The 26,611-nt window shown below is 35.9% G+C and overlaps 1 protein-coding gene across 8 annotated transcripts in view; it reads right to left on the bottom strand.

Annotated features, from left to right (window-relative positions):
* The window catches only part of LOC150092876 (single-stranded DNA-binding protein 3-like), an 846,537-nt gene that overhangs the window by 782,347 nt on the left and 37,579 nt on the right, over positions 1-26,611 (bottom strand). For 7 of the 8 annotated variants that reach the window (XR_016550498.1, XM_090414347.1, XM_090414349.1 and 4 more), the window contains one exon: positions 18,753-18,814. Coding sequence is in view for 7 of the 8 variants with exons in the window: in XM_090414347.1 (XP_090270473.1) it covers positions 18,753-18,814 (62 nt within the window). In the remaining variant the exon portion in view is untranslated. Of the gene's footprint in view, positions 1-18,752; positions 18,815-19,695; positions 19,824-26,611 lie in introns of all 8 variants that reach the window. The other variant, XM_090414352.1, reaches the window with a different exon arrangement.

The raw sequence follows: 26,611 nt of genomic DNA, 5'->3' as shown, positions 1-26,611 counted from the left end.
ATCCTTTTCCCATAATTTTTCCTTCTAAAACTGTTAATATCCTCTGTCCTGCTGAACCTCTCAGTACATGTCTTGCCAATCTCATCTTTCGCTGGATCATTTCCTGTAATAAAGATCTCTGTGTTCTCATTCTCTGTAGGACATCTGTATTTGTCAGATGTTCTGTCCATGGGATTTTCAGAGCTCTCCTACAGCACCACATTTCAAAAGGCCATTATCTGTTGCCTTACTCTCTTCTTGAATATCCAGGTCTCACTTCCATATGTGAAAATTGGCCACACTAATGTTCTCATCATTATTTTCTTTGTCTCGATACTTACAGAACTTCTGAGCATATCTTTATTTTTCCAGAATGCATATTTGGCTATGGCTGTTCTTATTTTTATTTCTTTATCTTGCTTTCCATTTGCAGTAAAGTAGGTGCCTAAATATTTGTATTCTTTGTATGTTCAATTTTCATACTGTTTATGAATATTTCTGGCTCAGATCTACTTTCTTTTGAGATTTTCATAAATTTGGTTTTTTTTGCATTAATATCTAATCCAAATTCTTTACCTTCTTCAATTAGTAATTGCAGTAATTTGATTAGTTTGTTTCTGTTTTCTGCTATTAGAATGGTATCATCAGCATATCTAAGATTGTTGTATTTTATACCATTGATACTAATTCCTGCTTTTTGTTTTTCAATATTTTTCATCACTGTCTCAATGTAGATATTAAACAGATTTGGTGAAAGGATACAACCTTGTCTAACTCCTCTTTTTATTTTCACTTCAGAAGTCTCAGAGTTAAACAGCTGCATTTTCTGTTTGGTGTCAATCATTTTTATAATCTTAAGTACATGATCTTCTATGTCTAATTTATCTAATATATTGAACGTTTTATTTTGTTTTACCTGGTCAAAAGCCTTCTGAAAGTCTATGAAGCATATGTAAATGTTCCTATTTCTTTCAAGTGATCTTTCTATTAGTAATTTTAGTTCCAGGATAGCATTAATGGTTCCCATTCCTCTTCTGAAGCCTTTCTGTTGTTCACTCAATTCACTGAGTATGGTTCTTTCAATCTGTTTGTTAATGAAGGTTAAAATAATTTTAGATGCATGGGATATTAGGCTCACAGTTCTATAATCCTCACAATTTTGTGCATTATGCTTCTTTGGAATTGGTATATAGATAGATGTTGTAAAAACTTCAGGTAATTGTATTGTTTTATAGATGTCCTAAATGGATTCCACTAAATAGTTATTACTGCCAGTCAAAGCTTTCAACAGCTCAGCCAGAATATTATCATACCCAGGGGATTTATTATTAGGAAGATTCTTAATTATATGTTCTACCTCCTTTCTTGTGGGTAAAGTGTTATCTGTTGTTACATTTAACTTAAGGTGTCATGAATCATTCAACATGTTACCATTATCATCATCATAGAGATCTGATAAGTACTCCACCCATCTTCCATTTAACTTTTCCTTATCAATGAGTATGTTTCCATCTTTGTCTATGATGTTATTAGACTGTGCGTTTTGTTTTTCCATGAAGTTCTTTCACTTTCAGGAATGCTTCTCTGGTTTTGTTTCTATTTTGTAATTCTTCTATCCCGGTGCACTGCCTATTTATCCAGTTTTCTTTCAATCTTTTACATAACTGTTTGATTCTTTCTTTTATCCAAAGTTTTATATCTTAACCTTTCTTCATTTGCTCCTCTTTTCCATGTTCGTCTTTCATCAATAAGGTTGATTACCTCTTGAGTTATCCATGGGTTTTTTTTTTTCTTTCTTCTTGTTTATTGATGTGGTTTTTAGCAGATGTTATGATAGCTGCTTGAAGTCTATTCCATTCAGAGGGTTCATTTTCGTTTTGCAACTATGCAGACAGCAGTTCTGAAATATTTTCATTAAATTTTAATTTTATAATCAGATTTTGTACCCTTTGCAGATCCCATTTTAGGAGTTGACTTCTTTTAAATTTTATTGTTTTCAGGCAAATATTCATCTTTATTAAGACCAGTCTATGATCAGATCCACAGTCAGCACTTGGCATCACCTTTGAATTCTATATTCCATTGAAGTAACATTTACTGACTACAATATAGTCAAATTGATTTTTGTATCTTCCATCCAGACTTTCCCATGTGTATCTTACTGTTGGTTTTTGCTCAAAATAAGTGTTAGTTATGATGAGATTGTGCTTGTTACAGAAATCAATCAGCTTTTGTCCTCTCTCATTCCAAATTCCTAGTCCAAATGGACCCATGTGTGTAGATGTTCTCTCTGATCCAACTTTTGCATTCCAGTCACCCATAGCACAATAAACTATCTTTCTTGCCTCCGACTTCCTTTATACACCATTCTATTTCATCATACATGAAATCTATGGTTTTTAAACAAACTACACTTGGTAAAATCATGAAAAGTACATGACCAAATCAGCTAAAAATTAGTCTCAAAATACCAGAATCTGAGCAGCCACTTTCTCAGTCAAATATGGATGGAACAACATCAGTTGAAATTACCAATAATGAACCTAGCATAACAACTGAACAGATACAAGACAAAATGCAAAATCATGGAGCTGTTCTACAAGGAGAAACTGGAGAAGAAACAGAAAAGCAAGTAAGACAACTAAAATAAGTATGCAGATCAACAATAATAAAAAAATATTGAGGATAAACAAAAAAAAAATTATAAAAAAGTAATAAAAAGTGTAAAGATGGAGAAAGTTGCAGATCACCAAATAAAAAAACTCTTCAGGCTCAGAACAGTTTATAGACTATGAAGAGCCATCTGATACTAATAAAGGAAAAGCAAGAGATGCAATTAAAGAAAAAATAATAAAGTTCACTGATTCAAAGTTTTCTCAGTATGATTATCATCTACATGAAAATAAAATAACTAGTTTCCAGATCAAGAATGACAGACATGAAATTGAAATAATGGAAAGTAACTGTAAAACAATTTATATAATAATTCAAGACTTCATCAGGTTCATCCAAAATCTAGAAGTTAGACTTACCACTAACACTCCACTAATCATAGCATCTCCTTTCTGCATTGCCTAATTAAATGTATGAGGATTCAATAGGCAAGTTAAAGAAGAAACTATATGGAAGCTTATGCTATGCCATAATATCAGGTTTTTATTTCTCCAAAAAACGTACTTCTGGAGTTATAAAGATATAAACTTTAACAGATATATTCACTTCTTTCTTATTGGAACTTTGGAAGATTTAACAGGTTGGAGTAGGAGTTCTTATTCTTGCCCTCCCCCGTCCAATTCAATTCACTAAATTCCACAAAGAAAGGCTATAACTCAAATCTGCATTGATGGTGATGACATGTCCACCACTCAAGACATCCTTAACTGCTTTCAAAAACACTACAAAAATATGTTTGAAAACAACAGCACTGTTGGAAATTAACTCTTGGAGCATTAATAGCTTTCCTGTTCATATCCAAGATGGGCTTGAATGGCCTTGACAGGGTTTGCTAGGGATAGATCTAGTTGTACTAAATTCTTTTCTCTCATCAGGGCACATACCAAGTGAATTTGTAGCAAGATATACCATCCTCATTCCAAAACCCAACAGAGTTCACACCTTGATCAGCAGCTGGCGACTTACGAGAGTGATCTGAAAAGTTCTCGGCCTAACAATGAAAAAACAAATTTATAATTTCAAAATTATTTTTATTTTCAACATAATTTCCCTTAAGACTAATACATTTATTCCAGCAATGTTCCAGCACCATTATCCTGTCCCTGTAGTGGTTCTCAGTAAGATCTGCAAAATACCTCTCTACAGCTGCAATCTTGATTCAAAGAAAAATGCTGACCGTGAGGAAGAGTTTTACTTTTGGGAAAAGATAGAAGTCAGAGGGAGCCAAATCTGGGGAATAGGTTGGATGTTACAACAATTCATAGTGCAGATCCCTTAATTTTCCCATTGCCAAAACACCTTTGTGGGCAGCTGTATTGTCCTGATGAAAGATGATATTTTTTCTTCTGCAAACTGGGTCTTTTCTCACGAATGTTTTCCTCTAATCTGGTTAAAAGATCAGAATACTATTCCATGATTATTGTTTTACCCTTTTCAAGATAATTACTACACAAAATGCCTTAGCATTCCAAAACACCGATGCCATGACCTTTCCTGCTGATGGAATCGAATTTGTCTTCTTTGGCACTGAACAACCAGCTTCTGTCCACTGTGTTGACTATTGTTTGGATTCTGGTGTGTAATGGTGAATCCAAGTCTCATCCGCATCATTGATGCACAAAATCAGTTTTATTCTTGTTAAAATGCTCCAAGCACTGTTCAGAGATTTTCATGCGAGTGTGTTTTTGATCTGCTGTGAGCAAGCATGGCAACCATCTTGCACAAAGCTTTTTCATTTGCAATTCATGCAAAATATATCCTACATGTTCTTTTGAAATGCCTATAGTCTGAACAATTTCACGCACTTTGACTAGGCAGTCATTAATACCATGTCATGCACTTGATCAATGATTTCTGGTGTTGTTACACTTTTTGGACGTCCTTCACATGGATCACCTTCAAAGCTGGTGCAGCCTCGTTTAAACTCAGCAACCCATTTCTTAATTGTCGAAAATGAAGGAGAAGAGTGCACATAAACTTTTATGAACTTCAAATGAAGTTCTTTTGGCATTAAACCTTCTTTTACAAAAAATTTTATAACCGCACGATACTCAATTTTATCCATTTCAAGGGATACAGACCACACTTTGGCTTCGGACAGCTGTATAAAACAAACTACTAGATAGAATGACTTGCAATTTCACATGGATGCTTATGACAAATGTACCAACTTAGAAAAAAAAAAATCTTGCCAATAGTACTGCCATCTGTGGTCAAGGCTGAGAACTTTTCAGATCACCCTTGTAACTAAATAACGCTAGGCCCATGATGAGCACCCCTTTTTCACCCCAATAAAGATCAAAACTGGTCTGTGTAGTGACCCTTCCCATAATGCATAGCATTATACACATCCATAAGGATATTGTGCTTTGCATTATGGGATACTAAGGCAAGTAATATTAAGTCAGCTTCTATATACGAGTTTTCCAGTCCTGAAATTACTTCAGGTGCAAAATTGGTTTGTTTGCACCTGGATAAAAGATTAAACCAAGAATATATTTCTTGGTTGGAAAAACTTCCAACATGTTCATGTATCACAGATAAAATGCAGAAGTTCCACCCTTTTCCCCACTATCTCAGATTGATAAATGCTAAGTATTTTGTTCATTTTTTTTTCTCCCCCACTTGGTTATAAATTAAAGTTTACAAGAAATATTTCTTGTTTAATTCTTAATCCAAGTGTAAACAAACAAATTTTGCATAGGAAGTGTCTTCATGAAGTATATAGAGGTTATGACTACACATTAATTGCCTTAGAATCCATCATGCAAAGTACACATCCTTTCGGCTGTGTATAATGCTATGTATAATGAGAAGGACCACTATCCAGAATACGTTTTACATTATTGAAGTTAAAAAGGTATTCATCATAGTCCTAGAATAGTTAGTATACAGGTATAATAGAGCTTGATAGTATTAGGAGAAAGAAAAGACAGATGGATAGTATGAGAGATGATATAAAAGAGCCGAGGCCTTTTTTTCCTATCGTGTAACCAAAAGTTATCGTTTTTTGTTTTCCACCCGTCTCATTAAGCTGAACAAAGAAAAAGACTAATTGAAGCTTAAGTCCAAAAGATACTGATACCCAAGTAGTTAGCCTTATCTAAGTTAACCTCTTGAGTTTTATTTCTCCACCTGGAATTGCTCTCCGGTCATCCCTGCAACTGACCATAAGACCACAATTTAAAATAAAAATCCACTCACAGTAAAAATAGACAGAATTTTATCTACCCATGATGAATATTACATCATGTAATATTCAACAGTGGTGGTCTACATCTTCTATAGTACTTCTAAGTACAAAAACAGTCTGACTGAACAATAAAATTTCCATAATACAATATTGTAAAGCATTTGTATGTCATATTGCTAGTTTTGAAATCCATGATTTTTCCTAACTTTCCATGCATGGAATTTTAACTCAATTATAAAAATCAAGATTCTCTTCCCATTGGGCAGCACAAAAAAAAAAAACATTCTGTTTGGAAGTACTAAATGCCCAACATATTTACATAACCTATTTGCCAGCCTGGTTGGCACATCAGCTCTCCAGCCAAAAGGCTGCTGATTCAAATCCCACCATGGGCATGGTGGGATTTGAATCAGATTTGAATGTTTGCGATTGTCTGTGAAAATATTAGTGGTGGTGATGGCACAGGTATGGATGATGCAGTTTACTGTAGTTGGTGGGTTGAGTGGTGGATACAGTTGTAGAGTAGGTGCCCCCCCCCCTCGATGAGCCTTTGGACTCCTTGGAGGCACCACTTAATAAATAAATAATAATAATAAATAAATTTCAAATACACAGGGCAAGAGATCAGCTGTAGAATGCATATTCTACTGTTTCCAATTTGTAACAGATGTCACAGAATGGATCTGCAATGTTAAAATACCTCTATTTGATAGCATTTACAAGAAGGTGACCTAACAAGAAAGATCTTTCCTGTTAGGGTATCCGTGGAACTTCAGTGAGTTAAGAAGTGTTACTGTCAGTACTCAACTGTGAGAGTTCATGGCAAAAAGAGATTCAAGATTTCTTTAACCAAATTTTGATGTTATTAATGGAAAGAATGTTGAGGTATTCAGGAACAATCTTAGCTTCTGGATCATCTTTATAATCATTTACACCAAACAGCAGGAGATGACGACCCTTACCAGAGGAAAACTCTGCACATATATGATTGATTTGCAACATTTTATGGATTTTTGAAGCTGTATTGTAAATAGCAGAATTTTAACACTGTAAGCCCAAAGCTACCATCTTCTTTGATTGTTGAAGAAATTCCTTTTTACTTCTCGGTATCAGTTGGATCAAAAAAAAACTGCACACTTATTATATAATTGCTTTTCTTCAGCTTCTGTCATGTCTGTAATATTTATTATGTGCAATTGAGCACGGAATTCAAGTTTTAAGCTATAGAATTATTATTATTATTAATATCCTAAGACCCTAAGGAGTCAAAAACTCACCTAGAAAGTCTTTGTCATACACACAGCTCATCATACTATGCCTTAAACACGGTCAAATTCTTTGCAGATACCACCCTTTCAGGCAAGACATTCCAATCATTCACAACTCTGTATGCATAAAACCTGCTTCTCACTCCCTCCTTATACAGCTTCTAGGGATGACCTCTGGTTCCCCCCTAATCTCCCACTGTTTCCTGTAAAACCTCTTCAACACTGATCATCTAATCCATTTACTAAATTGTCTCTATCTTAAGTTAAGGGGATAATAAATTCCTCATTATTATAAAGCCGGATCCGAAACGTGGAGATCAAAATCTAAGAGTTTCATGCCGAAGAACTATCTGCGAGTCCAAGCGTAAGCCAACACCTGGATAGTACAACGCTAGGGCAACTCGGAGCAAAGGTGGAGCTAGCCCCATCTCTATCCTTAATATTTTCTCACAATGTAAAACACAGCTCCTAGGAGATGTATTACTGTTTTACATTATGAGGAGAGGTCACTACCCAGACTGGTTTCAACCTTTATTGAGGTCTCATCAGTAAGTAAGTAGGTACACCTGGATAATACCAAGGTTTAAGTGAACGGAACTTACATATACCCCTACTAACGAATTGCCAGACCGGTGTACCCATATATTATTATTACTAATAAAGAGCCAAGAGGCTATTTTTCCAGTGGCGTAAATTGTCTCTATCGATTCATCTCCCTCTTCCTCATATCCACTAGGCTCTGTAAATTCCATCTTCTCAACATTTCCTAATATTCGACATTCCAGAGATCAGAAACTACCTAAGTCAGTCACCCCTGGATTAGTCCATGGCCTAATCAGAACCTTTGAAGAATCTCCTTACTTCTACAAGTCAGTGTCCTCCACATCATTCCCAAAATCCTTTGTATTGTCCTCAATTTTGACGATGTGACCCATAAACTTAAGATCCTTATCCACTATCACCCCAAGATCTCTTATTTCCTCCACATCCAACAATATATTCCTCCCAATCATATATTCTACATCCTATCTTTATTTCCCAAATTTTAAAACCTTACATTTTGCAACATTGAACTTGTATCCCTATTCCCATGTTAATTCACTCAATTTATTCAAGTCTTCTTGTAAGGCCACAACATCTCAACTCCTCATAGTTCGTCCCGACTTTGCATCATCTGCAAACAACTGATTATCCCCATCCAAATCTTCACCAATATCATTAAACATACAGGTTAAACAGCAATGGACCTAAAACAGATCCCCGAGGCACACCACTAGTGACTTTCCTCTTGCAGGATATTGTTCCCACATACACAAGTTGCTGATACCTATCAGATAGTCGATCTCCAATCCAATGCACTAGTCAAATATCCAAACCCCATCCACTCTAGTTTCACTAACAACTTATCATGCAGTATTCTATGAAAACCTTTGCAAAATCTAAGTATACTGCTAGGTATACTATCTTCTTGGTCCAATGAAGCTGTCACCTTATTGTAATTATTATTATTCAGAATTAAGTGGATATTGAATACCACATTATTTCTTAGCCGAATAAGAAACTCAAAGATAGGAAATCTAATCTAAGAGTTTCATGCCAAATATAGAAAACTATATAAAGTTCGACGAGTCCAAGCGTAGGCCAACACCTGGTAGTACAATGCTAGGGCAACTCGTAGTGAAGTTGGAGCAAGCTCCGATCACTGTCCTTATTATTTTCCCAGAATGTAAAACACAGCTCCTAGGAAGTAAAGTAAAGAAATAAGCTCTGACTATTGAAACCTTAGTATTACATCTAAGTCTACCTACTCACTGATGAGACCTCAAAAAAGGTCAAAACTGGTCTGGGTAGTGACCTCTCATAATGTAGAACAGTAATACATCTCCTAGGAGCTGTGTTTTACATTATGGGAAAATACCAAGGACACTGATCAGAGCTACCTCCACCTTTACTACGAGTTGCCCTAGCTTCGGCTAAGAAATAATGTGGTATTCAATATCCACTTAATTTTGAATTATTTTACTTTGCCGAAGTGAAACCTGTTCGCTCTTATTTCAGTAATTATTATTCAGGCCACCATGGAGTTTAGAGATTCATCATAGGAGGTCCTTCCCAGGAAACAAAGCCTATCATACCACTCCTTGACCGTTCGTGCTCAACAGTATCAAGTAATGCATTCCAAGGTTCCACCACCCTCCATGCAAAGAAACTACTCCTCACTCTCCTGAAATAGCTTCCTTTCATAACTTCCAGGGATAGACCCTGGTCATTAAAAAGTCTTGATCATATCCCCTCTCCTATCTACTAAACTCTGAAGTCCACATTCCCTCAGGCAATCCTCATAAACTAACATTGTACAGTCATGAAGCCATCTTTGTTATCCACCCCTGCATCCTTTCCACAGTTAATTTATCCCCTTCAAATCCTGGAGACCAAATTTGAGAACAATAGTCAAAGTGAGGCCTGATCAAGGTCATATATAATGGAATGATAACTTTTCTATCTCTGCAGGCCAGCGTCCTTCTCAGTATTACAGCAATCCTCTGGGTTACCTTCATCATCTTTGCAATATGTCCCCTGAATTTCAGTTTTCTATCAATCATCACCCCCAGATCTAGTCTTCCCCTACTTCCTCCAATACAGTTCCTGCAATCGAGTATGCAGCCTCCCATCGATGTATCCCAAACTTAAAGACTTTACACTTTGCTGCATTAAACAGAAACACCTATCTGTCTAGTTTATTCAAATCCTCTTGCAGGGCTGCCACATCTGCACTATTACTAATAACCCTTCCCAGCTTCACATCATCTGCAGACAACTGAATATCCCCTTGCAATCCATTGACAATAACACTGATATAAAGTGTTAAACAATATAGGTCCCAGTACTGAACCCTGCAGAACCCCATTTGTAACCTTCTGCTTCCTTGATATGGCCACCACCATACACAACTCTCTGATACCTATCAGACAGCTCACTGAATCCAGTTCACTAATCCGACATCTAAACCCATGAGCTTATTATGCAGCACCTTGTCAAATGCCTTTGCAAAATCCAAAAAAATGGCACTGTATGCCTTTCCCTCAACTGCTGTTGTCACTTTATTATAAAAGGCAATCATGTTACTTAAGCAAGAGCACCCCTTAACAAACCCATGTTGATTCTCACAGATAACATTACCCTCATCTGCCCAACGCCGTATGTAGTTTCTCGCTAATTTCTCCAAGACCTTAACTACTGATGACACATAAACTGGCCTATAATTAGACACTTCCAGTTCTACTACCACCCTTATGCAATGGCACTATCTTACCTTCCTTCCATTCCTTGGGTCCTTTCCTGTAGCCAGACTTTCATTGAAAAGCCATGTCAGTTCTTTAGCACATTCTCTCAAAACCAGTGCTGAAATACCATCCAGTCCCACAGTTTTACTGACATCCAGAGTACTCGTTACTTGGAACACACTCTCATCTTACACCGCTAAAACCTTGAACCTGCCATACCCCTCTAGTATTAAAACCTGCTTCTCCAGGATGAAATACTCCAATAAAGTGTTCATTGAACAACTCCATGTCTTCTGCATCAGTCACTCTATTTCCATTTTTATCCCACAATGTCATTCTTCCACAATCATTTCTCCTCCTACTGGTCACACAGCTAAAAAAAAAAAAAAAAACTCCCTAGGATTTTCTTTGGATCTTAGTGCCAATCTCGTCTCATATTCCAGTTTTGCCTTCTTCACCAATTTGCCTAGTCACTCTCCTGGCCTGAGTCATATTCTTCATGCATCTGTCTTTACCCCTCTCCTTATCTCTCTTCCTTGATCTCTTTTTTTTACCTGCAGTTCCTGTTTGATATTGTTTATCATCCACTTTTTAAAAATTCTGTTCTCTTCTTCACTCGAGGAATACAGCTTACTATTGCTGCTAACAAATATTCCTTCACAATTTTCCAAGCACTAATGACATCAGGCTTTCCAATTCTGCCCTAAATGGAACTCCCCAAGTTGATATCTAAGACTATTATAATCACCCACCTTATAATTCCACATATGTTCCCTTTTCTTTGATACTCCTGCATGTCTATTCATCTTCCAAGTCAAAACCACATGGTCACTGTCTCCAACTGGAGGGAGAGATGTCATCTCAGTTGTTATCAGCTCATCAAATAGGCCTATAATTTGATGATTGAGTTCTATCACCTCCCTTATGAAGCAGCACAATTCTGCCCTCCTTCCACTCCTTTGGAACTCGAACCAACGCAACTCATTAAAAAAATATGTCAAGGCAGATGCCAACTCCCTGGCACATTCCTTCAGAATATGTGGTGATATATTATCAAGTCCCACAGCCTTATTAACATCAAGTTTGTTCAATTCCCCAAATAATTCTTGCTCACTTACAGTCAATCTCTCCTCCCCATCATCAATTGCTCTCAAACTCTCCATTGTGTCACATTCAACAGACTGAAAGACCTTTATGAACTGCTTATTAACCACCCAACCGGCCAGGACCATGGATGCGAAGTGCATATTGAAATTGTAATACCGTTGATATGACATTGAAATATGTGATGGATACGAAGTGTAGAGAAGTGATGTGTTTTATCCATATTGACGCCGACATGTTAAGTATCTCCACTATATCTTCTGAAGCAGTTGTTCTTATACCATTTTCACCAATCAATGTCATCCTTCCATAATCACTTTTTTTTCTTTTGCTGGCTACATATCGAAAGAACTCCCTAGGATTCTTTTTGGCCTCATTAGCTTACTGTTGCTCATACTTCATGTTTGCTACCCTGGAGGGTGACCAACCAAGTCACCCTCCTTGCCTGTTCTTTGTAATCCTCATGGAATTGATTATTACCACTTCTCTTGTGCTGCCTCTATAATGCCCATTTTCTCTGTATCCCTTTCTTGATCTCTTCATTCATCCATTTCACACCTACCTTATTTAACTTTCTGACTCTTGGAATACATTTAGACACTGCTTCTACTAGATAGCTCTTGAATTTCCTCAAGCTACACTGATCTCTTTTCCAGCTAACCTCTCATTCCATGCTACACCTGCAAGCTATCTCCTGAGCTCTTCATAATCATCAGCCTTTTAGTTCCACAGAGGTCCTCACACTGCTGGCAACCTCCTAGGTAATCACTTCATGGCCACTCTCACTAACTGGAGGGTGATTTGACACCTCATTTATAATTACATCCTCTAATGAGATGATCAAATCCAAGACCATCAATCCTCATGTGCCCTCTGTTACATATTGTCTGAGGTAGTTATCCCTGAAAAACTCAAGAAACTCATTTTCCTTACTTCCAGTTACTATCTCATCACTCCAGTCTATATTGCCATAATTAAAACCATGCATAATGATCATCCTTTTTTCTTATTTGCTTCACTAATTTGATTATACATTTCACAGTCACTACCATCCACATTACCAGGTACATCACAACATCCAACTAAACGTGAGGACAGACTTATGTGTTCGTCGTACATGTTGTTTATTTTTAACGGTATATATTAGAACACAGAAAAATAAGTAAATAATTAATTTATTAACTTATTGCAGATATTTCGCTGGTGTTATAACCAGTATCTTCTTGAAGCTGGTTATAACATCTATCTAGGTGGTGCGCCCTCTATGGGCATTTGCAGGTGGCCTGGGATGTAAAGAGGGATCCCTAATAATTAAAGTTTCCCAAATTTGGGAAACTTTAATTATTAGAGATCCCTCTTAGGAAGTTCAATGCAACTGTATTTGTTGCAATTAGGTTAATTCCTCAGTGCAGATGCAAAGAATAGTCTTTCTTTTTTTGAATTTACTATGGTGGAGCATGGTAGTTTTTTCCCAGGAGATCCTGTGGGATGTATCCAAAACATGGTCTGCAAGGCCAGACTGACCATAATCATGTTTGCACATGTAAGAACTATGTTCCTCTAACCGGATGGATGCTGACCTGCCTGTTTGTCCGAAGTAGGCAAGTTTACAGGAACAAGGTACTCTATATATACACCAGGCACTGAAAGAGGAGGGGAGCTGGTCTTTATTGGAGCAGATAAGGGTAGCAAGTTTACGGTGAGATTAAAAGCTGTATAGCAGTTTTACTTTTTTTTAATGATCTGGCTATTTTTTCTGAAAAGTACCATGGATGAATGAAATGGTGATGGCATTTCTGAAGTCCTTCTGAAGAGATGGTCAGGGAATGGAGAAGGACTTGATTATTTTTTTAATTCTGTAGTCATTATAGCTATTGGAAAGGAAGGTGTTATGTCTGTGTTTGAGTTTAGTTGACAGGGCAGATTTACTGGAACAAAGATGGTAGGCCCTATTGGTCAGAGTTTTAATAATGCCATATTTCTGGGAAGGGTGGTGGGAAAGTTTGTGAATGTATCTGCCTGTATGAGTAAGTTTTCTATATATACAAAGAAAGAAAGGTTACCATTAGGAAGGAGTGTTACTAAGGTGTCTAAGAAAGGGTAAACTATTGTTATTTTCCTTTTCCATCGTAAATTGGATACAGACTATTGAGGTGACTGATGAAGGAATCTAATGTGTCTGGGCCATGAGGCCAAATAGAGAACACATCATCTACATATCTTAGCCAAATAGAAGGTTTTAAAGGGGGAAGAGTCAATGGCTCATTTTTCAAAATTTTCCATGTAATAATTATAAAAGTACAACCTCCATACAGCTTTTAAGTCCCACCGTAAACTTGCTACCCTTATCCGCTCCACTAAAGACCAGCTCCCTCCTCTTTCAGTGCCTGGTGTATAAAGAATACCTTGTTCCTGTAAACTTGCCTACTTCGGACAAACAGGCAGGTCAGTATCCATCTGGTTAGAAGAACACAGTTCTTACATCTGCAAACACAATTATGGTCAGTCTGACTTTGCAGACCATGTTTTGGATACATCCCCCAGGATCTCCTGGAAAAAAAAAACTATGCTCCACCATAGTAAATTCAAAAAAGAAAGACTATTCTTTGAATCTGCATCTGCACTAAGGAATCAACCTAATTTAAACGAATACAGTTGCATTAAACTTCCCAAAATTTGGGAAACTTTAATTATCAGAGATCCCTCTTTACATCCCAGGCCACCTGCAAATGCCCATAGAGGGCGCACCACCTAGATAGGACTTTAGTTTCACTTTGTATTGTATTTGTCTGTTGTTACAAAAAGTTTTTGTAATCCCTGAAGATGTCTTGGTGACGGAGACGAAATATTGCAAGTATTAAAATTAGTTTTAATCCTTTCTCAGTGCTGTTAATATTCCATTAAACCTCTAACATGACATCACTTCCCACTTGATAGGATTCATTATCTACACTCACTTCCCTACCTTCCAGCAGCAGTCTCTCCAAGTGACTTACACCAAAACCATTCAAATGCAGTCCATCACTTTTATATAGTTCACTTCATCCTTCAAACTCATTCCACACATTAAACTGCACTCCTTTCTCCTCACACATTTCCACTAACATAGAATTAATAATCCTTGCTTTCTGCCTCATCTCACCACTGTCATACCTGGGTAACATGCTTACTACCTTTCCAATTACACTATTATCTTCTATCCATCTCAACAAACCTCCTGATATCAATCTAATGTGTTCTTTATTCGCAATCAAGTCATTTGTCACTATTACAACTACCAACTCTTTCACTCACTTCTCATATCCAATGCCTCAATCACTATACTCATTCTCATCTCCAGTAAAACAAACTTTGTGCACCCTCTCGTCCAATACACCTTTAATAATTTAATCACCATACAATGTCTCTCGTGTGTTTTTCATATACCAGAATTATTTGTTTCCATCATTTTCACTCTTCTATACATATCTCTAATTCTCTTAACTTCATTCTGCATCTATTTCATCTCTTGTCTCATCTTAACCAACTCAACTTGCAAATCTTGAATTACATTTTTTGTTGGCAACAAAACAGAGTAAACTCTCTCAGTTTTGTTGCTAGCCATACACGCTTGTTTGCAGACAACATCGCTCGCCACCTTATCTTTAACTGCACTTTGTTTTTTTAACTTCTGCTACGTTTACATCACTTTTGTCCTTCTTACCATTTATTGTTAAGTTCCAATCTGAGAAACTTAACAATAAATTCGATTGTTCTCTTTTTTTTTTAAAAAAAAAATTACCATTTTTTTGTTGCTCTTTTTGCAGACAAGCACTCATCCTACTCATATCCACAATTTATCTATATAATCTAACCAGTACAGGTAGCATATCTCATACTTCATGAAACGACTGAAATCTAAATTAAATTCCTGCATGGACAAAGCCACTGCCATCTTTCCTTCACCAGTTACTATACTAAGCTCTAATTTCAATGAATAAACAAAAAATACCACACACTAATAACACTAAGTGCACATCTTTTACAGCAACTCTCACTCATGAAAGCACACCTATTTACCATTAATTATTTCCAAAAACTTATCTGAAACAGGAGCCTTCTTTACACACCACAACTTCCCTCGCAACAAGAAAAAAAAGGAAAGTGGCTTAATTTTGCAGTCTTAGGTTTCTTGCTGTTTTTGAAATTAGTTCTTGAAATGGTAATATTGGCGTGAAGGGAAAAAGTATATCGAGAGGTTCTCACTTATGGGTTAGTCCCAAGATCCTACTTCCCAAAAACTTAATTTTATCTTGTCAATACTAGATGCCATTCCAACGATTCTGTGGAATTTTTTCCAAAATATAAAAAAAAAAAAAAAGAAGTATAAAGAACCATTATTCCTCAAAGAGTCTACCACATCATCGGCATATGCTAATACCTTATTTTCCTTCAAGTTCAGGAAACATCCCTTGCACAGCATATACATTGTCAACTTCCTGCAAGAAAGGTTCAAGAACAAATGTAAAGAGCAATGGACTAAGATGGCAACCCTGCTTGACTCTTTTTTGAATATTAACCAGGTCTGACCCATTGGACCCATTAAACTAGGAGGCACAAAAGTGAATTGGCATAGGATCCTTTAATAATGGTTAGCAGTCTTTTGTCCACATCAATTTGCTGGAGAATGTGGAACAGAAATGAATGTCAGACATTATCAAATGCTTGAGCAAGGTCCACTGATAGAGCCATTGGTTGCTTTTTTCATATCAACTAGGTGGAGCAGATAGAGTAGCATAAATAGATTATATTCTACTGCTCGACCTGGAACTTCATACACCTGTGTCCTTTAATTATGTATCTTTCCCACTTTGAGCCTTTATTGATAATGTGGAAAAATATCTTATAGTCAATATTATATAATCAATGGCTGGAGGCCCATTTCTCTAAGGTAAGATCTCTATTATGTTTTGGAATGAGAATGGTAAGGCTTAATACAAATTCACTTGATATGTATCCTGTAGAGAGAAAAGAATTAAACAGTAACTAATCTCAGGCCTCACAATGAAGTTTTATCCCTAGCCCATCAAGTTCTGGGGATTTTCTCGTCTGACATTCACTATAGACTAGGTTAGCATCAGTAGTTGTAATGGGTCTGTCGAGTACATTGTGGACATGAACTGGAAAGCCATCAATGTTCCGAGAGTAATAATTCCTCACAATACTATAGTCTTCAAACACTTATATATACCGGAGGCTGCACACTCGACTGGAGGAGCTGTACTGGAGGAAGTAGGGGAGACAAGAGATCTAAAGGTGATGACTGACAGAAAACTGAAATTCAAGAAGCACATTGCAAAGGTGGTGAAGTTAACCAAGAGGATTGCTGCAATACTGAGAAGGACGCTGACCTGTAGAGATAAAAGAGTTATTATTCCGTTGTATAAGACTATGATCAGACCACATTTAGACTATTGTTCTCAAAATTTAGTCCCCAGGATTTGAAGTGAATAAATTAACTGTGGAAAGGGTACAGAGATGGTGGATAACAAAGATGGTTTCAGGACTGTACAATGTTAGTTATGGAGATTGGCTGAGGGAATGTGGACTGCAGTTTGGTGGATAAAAGGAGAGGTGATATGATTGAGACTTAAGCTGTTGAGAGGCAGTTACAGGGTTGACACTGGGGTGTTCTTCCACTTGGTGAAACAGCAGGAAGGAGCAATGACAAGTGGAAATCCCTGGAAGTTACGAAAGGAAGCTGTGAGCAAGATGGTGAGGAGTGGTTTCTATGCGTGGAGGGTGGTTGAATCGTGGAATGCATTGCCTGATAGAGGGGTGAGAGCAAGAACGGTCAATGAGTGGTATGATAGACTGTTTCCTAGGAAGGTCCTCTTGACTCAATGGAGGCATGAATAATAATAATAATAATAATAATAATAATAATATTTATAGTGTTTTTGAAGAGTCATGAATATCTCTTCACCATCTACCAGATTTGGGTGATAATCCTTTCTTTGCAGAATATGGTGAACTGCCCATTGAAGAATGCATCTGCAGGTCTATCTGGTAAGTGCTGCTGTATTCTTATTTTAAAATTCTTTCTTCCACTAGTTTCTGTCTTTCCAGTTCTATGTTGATGTGTCTAATGATATTGCTGCATTCTATATCATTGTGTTAGTTTACTATGAACCAGCTTCTCTTTATACTTCTTTCAACTTTCTTTTAAAAAAGCTTGTTCAGTTCCCATTCAACTATGTTCTGTTTCACTGCTTGTGTGAATTTTAACCATGCATTCCAGTTCCAGGTAACATTATTCCAGTTTAAACAGAGGGTCTGGAGTTTGGCTGAAAAGATCAATGAAAAATTTGGTGAAAGTATCCATAGTCTAGAACTGATCTCCATGCAGAATAATTTAAGTAGAACCAAATTATGCTCTCACATATTATGTCAGGATTGTTTTATCTAAATTACCCAATTTATAAGGGAAGAAGAGATATAAATTTGATCAAGAGAGTACCAAAACTTGGATTTGACCCTTACCAAGATCTCAGATGCAAAGAGATACCAAAGTCGAAGTAATGCAGAAGTCATACCCCATATACAAGTAGAGAAAAGGTGTAACACATTAAAATACTTTATTATGACAAGTTGAACATTAAAAAAAATTAAAATACTTTAAAGTATTTTAATTTAATTAAGTATTTTAAATGACAGAGACCAAAAATTCTGTTTGGTCTCTACTACCAATTTTTTACTTAATTCAGAAATCTTGCTCTAGAAACTGAACAATCTTTTCAAGCCATTTCAGATCTCATGACTACCAACAAGACAGAGGTCTCGCAACAGGCAATGAAATTCATCTCCCAAGCTTCAACATCGATAGTAATAAAAGGTAAAAGTTAGCCATAACATAACAAAAGCTTATAACTGGGTCTGGGATTCAACATGCAATTGATATTTTAGTTAACCACAATACTTCATGCAGACTTACACATGTGACCAATCTATCTGGTACAGCAAGTACAAAATTTTTAACCTTGTAAATTTTTCAAATTGTGATGAACTGATTTATACTGTAAATAAACTATAAGTATAACACTAAACAATTTATTTATACTTATATCAGTGATAATATACCAAAGATAATTTGCATGAAATTATGCATACAATTTATGACTGATAACAGCAGCAAATAAAAAGTTACTTCTAAATAAAATTAAAAGAAAGGAATTTTAAATAGAAGTGAATAAATGCAGTATGCAAACTTACCACCACCAAGAGTGTAAAAATCCTGGAGGTTCTCCTAATGTAATGTTCTTTTCCCATCTTATCTGAAAGAAGATTTAAATTAAAACATGATAAATTAAATATGGATTAGATGTTAAATGGACTTCACAGTATCATAAAATTTAAGATATACCCTTTTAATCTTAAAAGAATTTATCTTAAGCTACTTATTAATTATCAGGACTGATAATACTGCACAGACTGCAAATTTTTCATTCACAAATTGCAGTGCAATTTATAAACAGAAAGGGAAAAAAAAATAAAGTTTATAATCAAGATGAGTTTTGGATATCACAAAAGCTACCGTTATAGGATATGAAAAACAAAGCATGAACTGAAGACATTTTTATTTATTTATTTCCCCTCTACCCAGAAATAACTTGGAAAACCTAACAATGAAACAACTTTTTCATCCTAGTTTTCATCCAGCATGCTGCATCACTTATTAATACCATGTAAATAGTATCGAAAGCTAATTTTTTCATAGCATTTGCACTCATTTTGAAATAAAATATTAATAATTTGCATGTTCTACATATGCACTTTGTTACTGACAAATTACCTGGATCTCAATCTTTGAATATGTTCTCAAGATAACATAGATTTCATTACAGTCAATTAAAGGAAAGGGGACAGACATGCAATAAAAGTGTTATTTATCATTCATCATGTTTTTCAATAACAAAATATAGTGTAATGCCATAAAAATTCATCAACCTTGATAATCAGTTGGCAAACATTAAAAATTCTGCAGTTTCATAATGGTTTGACAGAATATCACAAATTGTCTTGCTCAACACTTTCCTGTATATCCTTTTCTTCATGCTTACATGGTGATCAGAATACATCATGAAAATTATGGAAACGACTACCATGGTAGAGTAAAACTTTAGTTTAATTAATATAAACCAGAATAAACACTCACCATTTCGACCTTCACATTAAGGTCATCATCTGGAGTATACACATACATACAAAGAAACAAGCGCTACAATCTACAATGGTATGCTGAAGTTGCTGATCAACCGTTAAAACTACTGGCCTGACCTCTCTCTGGTGGGGGAAAAAAAATTTAATTTACTACATCCAAGCTAGAGTCCTGTTGTTGTTATTTTTATCTATTAGGTTACAAAATTAAATTAAGCTGGAGAGCAACATGTTCACACAAAAAAATTACTTATATAAGTATGCATATAAATTACAACAAACAAGTATGGACAGTGGCCGTAAAAGCTGAAAAATTCCTTATAGTCCTAAAGTAAGGGTTTGCTGAAAAACTAAGCAGGCTAAATGTGTGCCAATTAATTTTTTTGAATTTTTATGTCACCATTATTGTTAAGATTAGGGTGGTTAATCAAAATTACACAAGCTTCTTTAAATTTCCGTTCAGCCCACTTAGTTTCCAGCAAGAGTCTTGCTTCCTATCGAGAATCTTGTACATAGAGTTCATACAATTGGCTCTTCTGATTCCCTTTTGTCAGATTAACTGAATAAAATTAAAAGCAATCTCATATGTAATGGATACAACAAAACTTTCATTCAAAAATTTATTGATAATTATCATTCCTCTACAGACTATAATCTGATTTGAAAAGAATTTCAGTGCGCTAACTTAAAGGAATCTCAGAACAAATAGCAAGGATTCTCCATAAATTCAATCTATATGCTTCCTTCAAACCAGCTTAGAAACTGTCTTCCTACCTACCTACCTACAAAGAATACATTACCACCTCTTTCCTCGGGTGTCTATGAAGTCTCTGCTCATGTCATCTTTGCTATTCTGGACAGACTGGCCATTCTGCCTTGATAAGAATTGAAGAACATCAATACAATATGCCATTTTTGGAATCCAACAAGTCTGGTCTTGTTTCTCATGCTAATGACACTAGCCAAAGAAGTTTTTGAAACCATACAAAACTTCATTCCAGGAAATTCAAATTTGATCATCTTTTCCTTGAAATATGTGAAATGCTACAAAATCATCCGTACCTTAGCCAATCAGACTACCTGCCAATATCCAAGTTTTTGGAAGTGATCACTATTAACTGTTCACAAATTTCTTTTTAAATTATTTTGTATCTATGCAACTTTCTACAATTGTTCCTTTGAACTGTAATAGTGTAATATTGTATACTTCAGCTGCGATTTTATTGTGATTCATGTTTTGAATGTAATTAATGGTCTGTCTCCCCAACTATGTCCACGTAACGGCAGATGAATTATACAGAATTTTATTCAAAAAACTCCAATACAAAATTTCTATTGCATGTGTAATCATGTATTATAGCATAAGCCACAAGTCATTTAAATATCTACTGCATGTTCCATTAAAACTATTATAAAAAAAGATATCATATTGCTGAAAAGAGTCGCCTGTGATCGCTAGATAATAAGACTTGTATAATTAGTCTCAGTGAGTTAGTAATACCACAAATCCTATCTCAATACACCATGACTCATTGTATCTACTATAGCAATTGCAGGAAACTCATCTTTCATATTATTTACTCTCATCACTTTCCACCATTCTACAAGTAGTTCATTCCATACAGATAGTGACTGAATCAGCAATGGCAGGCCATAACATCTAGAAGCACAAAGCGGTTGAAGACAAAGCAAACACAAATTACTATCATTTCAAAGAGGATAAAGAAACTAAGCAAACATTGCTGTTGATGGATTCACTATAAATGCAATTACAATGTTAACTTCATAAAACGAGCAATATGACGATTGTTATTTAATTCCCATAACACTAGTAATGTAATTAATCTTATTCTTCTTAAGCAGCTTCTCCAGTTTGGAGGTTAGCAAATCATGGTATGCCAGTGTCCATACCTCTTCCATTCATCTGATCTCATAGCTCATTACCCATCCATTTCTTTACATCAACGCTGGAGTTCTTGGTCTACCAGGAGATCTTCCCTCTAATTTTCCCTCCAGTATTTCCAGATGTTTTCACTGCTAAATCCTCTTAATGCATCCTGCACTTTCTCTTTATAAGATCTTCCATGAGTGCTGTTTTCATTCCCATTAACTTCAATATCCCTTCATTAGTTTTTTCTTTTTTTCTCATTCCAAGAAATCTTCAGTGCTCTCCTACAGCACCACATCTCAAACTCCAGCAAATGGATTTTGTATATGTCCATGTCACATCCATAATTCAATGTGGACCATGCACAGAATTTTATTATTCTTATTTCAAAATGTTTATTTATTCCAGAGGTCATTAGTAATTTATTATTCCAAAATGCTTCTTTTGCCTGCTTGGTTTAATTCCCATAACTGTTGTTCCACCTTCTGTAATCATTACTCCTAAATAATTATAAGTCTTGGCATTTTTAATGCATCCTGTTGATACTTTTAAATTGTTTTGTTGCTGTTTTTTTGTTTATTACCATAAGTTTCATCTGTAGAAATGGTGAGAATTATTGGATATTTTCTGCACAAAGGGCTGTAAATACAGAATACTCTAATAAAGAAGAATTTGAACTCTATTCAGAAGCACATTGCTGCATGCATTACAGATGGCAGCAGTGTATTGATTAAATCTGGAAAATTTGTGAATTGTACGCATCACTTATGTTACAAGCATATTATAAATTATGCTGTGTGTGACATTCTTGACAAGAGAATATAACAGATCCTTTAATAAGAAAAAAAAAAAAAAAAATAGGTGATTTAGGTAGAAACATCATCATAAAATGAGTCAGATGAAGATGAGCTAGGCAAAGATTTGAACACAGCAACTAGAATTCAGGAGTTAACTGAAATGGATAAAATAAATCCAACTGTCAATGTAGATGAAGAAAGCATCATTAAAATAATTACAGATATTAATGACTGAAGTTCAATATGAAATGGGTAGCATGAGTAATAGAAAGACACCAGGTGAAAATGAGTAACCAATGCAAGTCCTGAAAAAGTATGCCAGTCATTTAAGTAAAATTTATACATACATCATGTTAGGCATGATGATGTATGTGTGTATAAATGACAGAAAGAAGAGAATACCAAAGAGATGGAACAATGCTATCCTTATTACAGTTTTTAAAAAGGGATACATAGAAGATATTAAAAATTACTGCCCCGTCAGTTTCCCTTCAACAATATACAAAACACTTATTACTGATATTTCAGTGGTAATCTATCCAGCATCTTCAGATCAAAAAAAAACATTGTCACACTGCCCAAAATAACTACAATCTGGTACAGCTATGAGATTAGTTTGAACAATTGTAACATACAACACAAAGACTGAAGTCCTAATTAGGCACCATCTACGTTAAAAAAAAACAAAGCCGGTATTAATAAATTTATACAGCCAAGAGGTTTGGAGTATGTTTCAAGGCTTCTGTTGATTCCAGGAACAACCTCCCTGGTTTAGAAAAGCTTCTGTGTAGCACGTTTGTTTTTTTCCAATCGATTCTGTGTGTAAGGGTATCTAAAGCATGGTCTGCTAGACCTGATTGCCTGAAGCTGAAATTGGCATGGCAACTGAATAGGTCAGCCTTCTTAAAAAGGTGCTGAGACACCAATTTAACAACAAACTGTGCAAAAATTAAGAATAAGTTTCACTCGGCCAAAGCACAGCACATGTGGGCGAATTTAGCACTATTATGGTGCTAAGAACAGATAAACACAACTCGCATGGAGCTATCTAAAATAAATTCATTCATCAATGCTCTAGGTGACAAAATAATTAATATTTAAAACCTGGAATTGTGGGATATCCTGGACAGCATTTCTGACGCAACAACTGCAATTACAACAAGATCACGTTGTAATGAATGTATCAACATTAACCTTAACCAAAGAAGTAACTAGTGTGTTAAGTCAGGGACACAATTTTGCCTTTACTCTCAAGCAAGTTCCAAAAGCCAAAATAATGGCTTACATTGAATGGGGAATATACAACCTGCCTCCAACAACAGCCAATAGCATTTGTTTAGATGTGGCCAACATCCTAATCAATTCTAAGCCTCCCAAAAATAATATCCCACAAAGAAATCATTGCTCTAAACGAGCTACACAATAATAACCACATTATCATAACCAAAGCAGACAAACGGAACGTAACTGTGGCGATGGATTCAACAGAATATGAAAGTAAAATGCATACACTTCTACAAGATCAGTCAACATACCAGATCATAGATAGGGATCCCACCAGCACGCAAAAGAGTAAAGTGTGCAAATTATTGAACAGTCACAAATTCAAGCCCTTCCACGTTAAAACACCCAGGATATATGGAGCACCTAAAATTCACAAGCAAAGTACACCCTTACATCCTATTCTCGTTAGTATAAACAGTTCCACAAATAAACTTTGTGGAGTGAATGTGTGCAAAAAGTGTAAAGAATGTGAGGATTTAAAGAGTGTTTCAGGTTGAAATAATAATCGAAGTAATATCGTTGTCGAAAGTGAGAATCTAGATAACAGCGATATTCGAGGTATGAATGATGTTATTTCCGAGGTAGTACCTGATAGCTGTGAGAGTGGAGTTGAAAGAGAGAATGGAGTTAAGCATACAGAATGATTGAATGAATCATCAGGGAATAAAAATTATGACATTGATGCAATGAGTGAAATAGCACTATTACGCGGAACAATCCGTAGAATAAATCAGTAATTGGAGCATTGGCAAAAATCTAACTAGCGTACTGACTAATAATCGGCAAAAATATGATAGAAAAAATAAGGGTATGAAAGTGAGTGTGTTGTATGGGGATTCCTTAGTAAGAGGTGTGTTAGTTGGGAGTTTAACAAAATCGTACCAACCCGGTGCGACCGTAAAGAATATAAATTAGAACGTAAATCAGCGAGTCAATTAGAATGCAAAAACAGAGGGTGAAGGAATAGATAGTGATAGTGGGTACAAATGATTTGAAAGGAAACAAAAAGGCTATGAGTGAGGATGTGAAGGAATTGCTTGAGGTAGCAAAAGAAAAGAGTGAGAGATTTAGGATGGCGAGTCTGTTGCCGCAGTATGACAGTGAAGAGTGAAGTGAAGTGAATGACAGTGAAGGAGGGCCGGTTCCACTTCTATTCTTCTTGGCTATAGCTCATCAGCTATCACCAATAACACTCCTCCCCCCCCCCATTTTATTCTCCCTGTCACTCCTGAACACACCATACCCCTCACATTCAATCCCACTAGCTATATCATCTTCAGTCAGCCATGTTTCACTAATGCCAATAACCTGTGGTCTGGAAGTGCCAACCAAGGCCAAAAATTCTTCCCTCTTGTTCCTAATACTTCTGGCATTTGTATACATGAATTGCAGAAGAAGATTTGTCCCATCCCTATTTTGATGCCTTATACTAACTATTCCATTCTGATTCGTGGTCTTTCCTACTCGCTTGGGCATATTACACACAATCACATACTCAACTGTCTCCCTAAAAGATTATTCCCTATCATTCTCAGTTTATAGAAAACCAACACATAAAAGGAGATATTTACACAAACAATCACAGCATCACCCATCTGAACAATATGATATCCTAAAAACACTAACCCACACAGTTAGAGCAATTTGTTCCAATGACAGTGCTCTTGCTGCTGAACTCTAACATCACACTTCTTGGTCAATGGCTATAATCCCCCATAAGACAGACAAAATACTAAATGCTCCCCGCTCCCACTGTCTACCCCAGAAGACTACAACAAAACTGTCACCATCTCCCATACATTAAAAGGCACATCTGAAAAGATATCTAGAGTGTTTAACAAATATCAACTACACACCATATATGAAACTGGAAACTCATTTGTTCAAAGCACAGAATCTCTCCTGTATCACATTACAAAGTGCCCTGTTCGTGTGATCGAGCTTACTACGGACATACAGGAAGAACTGTGGACATCTGCATCAGTAAACATAAAAAAATACATCCAGCACTATCGCTATAGCAAGTCAGGTCTAGCAGACCATGCTTTAGATACCCCTACACACAGGATCAATTGGGAAAAAAACAAAAGTGCTATACAGAAGCTTCTATAAGTCAGAGAGGTTGTTCCAGAATCAACAGAAGCCTTGAAACATACCCCAAACCTCAACAAATATGGCTGTATAAATTTGCCAAAAGGTTTGGGAGACAGTCAACTTAAGACCAAATTCATACTAGCTTTCTCTTTTTTTTTTTTTCTCTTAATATAGATGGCCTAATTAGGACCACCTAATTTGCACGTAATTTAGTCTGTGTTGTACATTACAATTGTTCAAACTACAGATTGCTATACCAGATTGTAGTTCTCTCGCATCATGTGAAAAACTGTTTGTGATCAGAAGATGCTGGTTAGAATAGCGAAATATTAGCAATAAGTTAATAAATAGTTATTTTCTTATCAGCAAGTTTTCTCATCTATTCCATTAAAATTAATCAACATATATGAAAAACATAAGCCTTTCCACATGTATAAAATTTGCAAAAATCATTAGCAATAGAATACAAAACAGATTAGATCTCTGCCAACCTCAAGAATAAATTCAGAACAAATTACAGCATCAATGATCAACATATATATGATCACATAAATGAATACCAAAAACTTAGTTCTGGCATTCAACGATTTTAAAAAAGCGCTTTGGTTCAATCTCAACATTAGCTATTTTAGAAGCCCTTAAAAATTTACATTGATATACTTATTCATATACTATTATTATTACATGACACCTCCAGAAAATCCAAAAGACTCATTGAGGGAGGATATCTGCTCTACAACTCAGTCTCCACCACTGAATCCACCAACTACAATGAACTACAACTACACCAGTGCAATCTAGTACCCATTACCACCAGTATTTTCACAGACAATCACAAGCATCCATGCCCA

The sequence above is a fragment of the Typopeltis vanoorti genome, chromosome 25 (assembly GCF_054136105.1).
Source record: "Typopeltis vanoorti isolate ZY-2024b chromosome 25, IOZ_Tvanoo_1.0, whole genome shotgun sequence".
NCBI classification, from domain to species: domain Eukaryota; kingdom Metazoa; phylum Arthropoda; class Arachnida; order Uropygi; family Thelyphonidae; genus Typopeltis; species Typopeltis vanoorti.
This window is presented reverse-complemented; position numbering and strand designations above follow the sequence as displayed.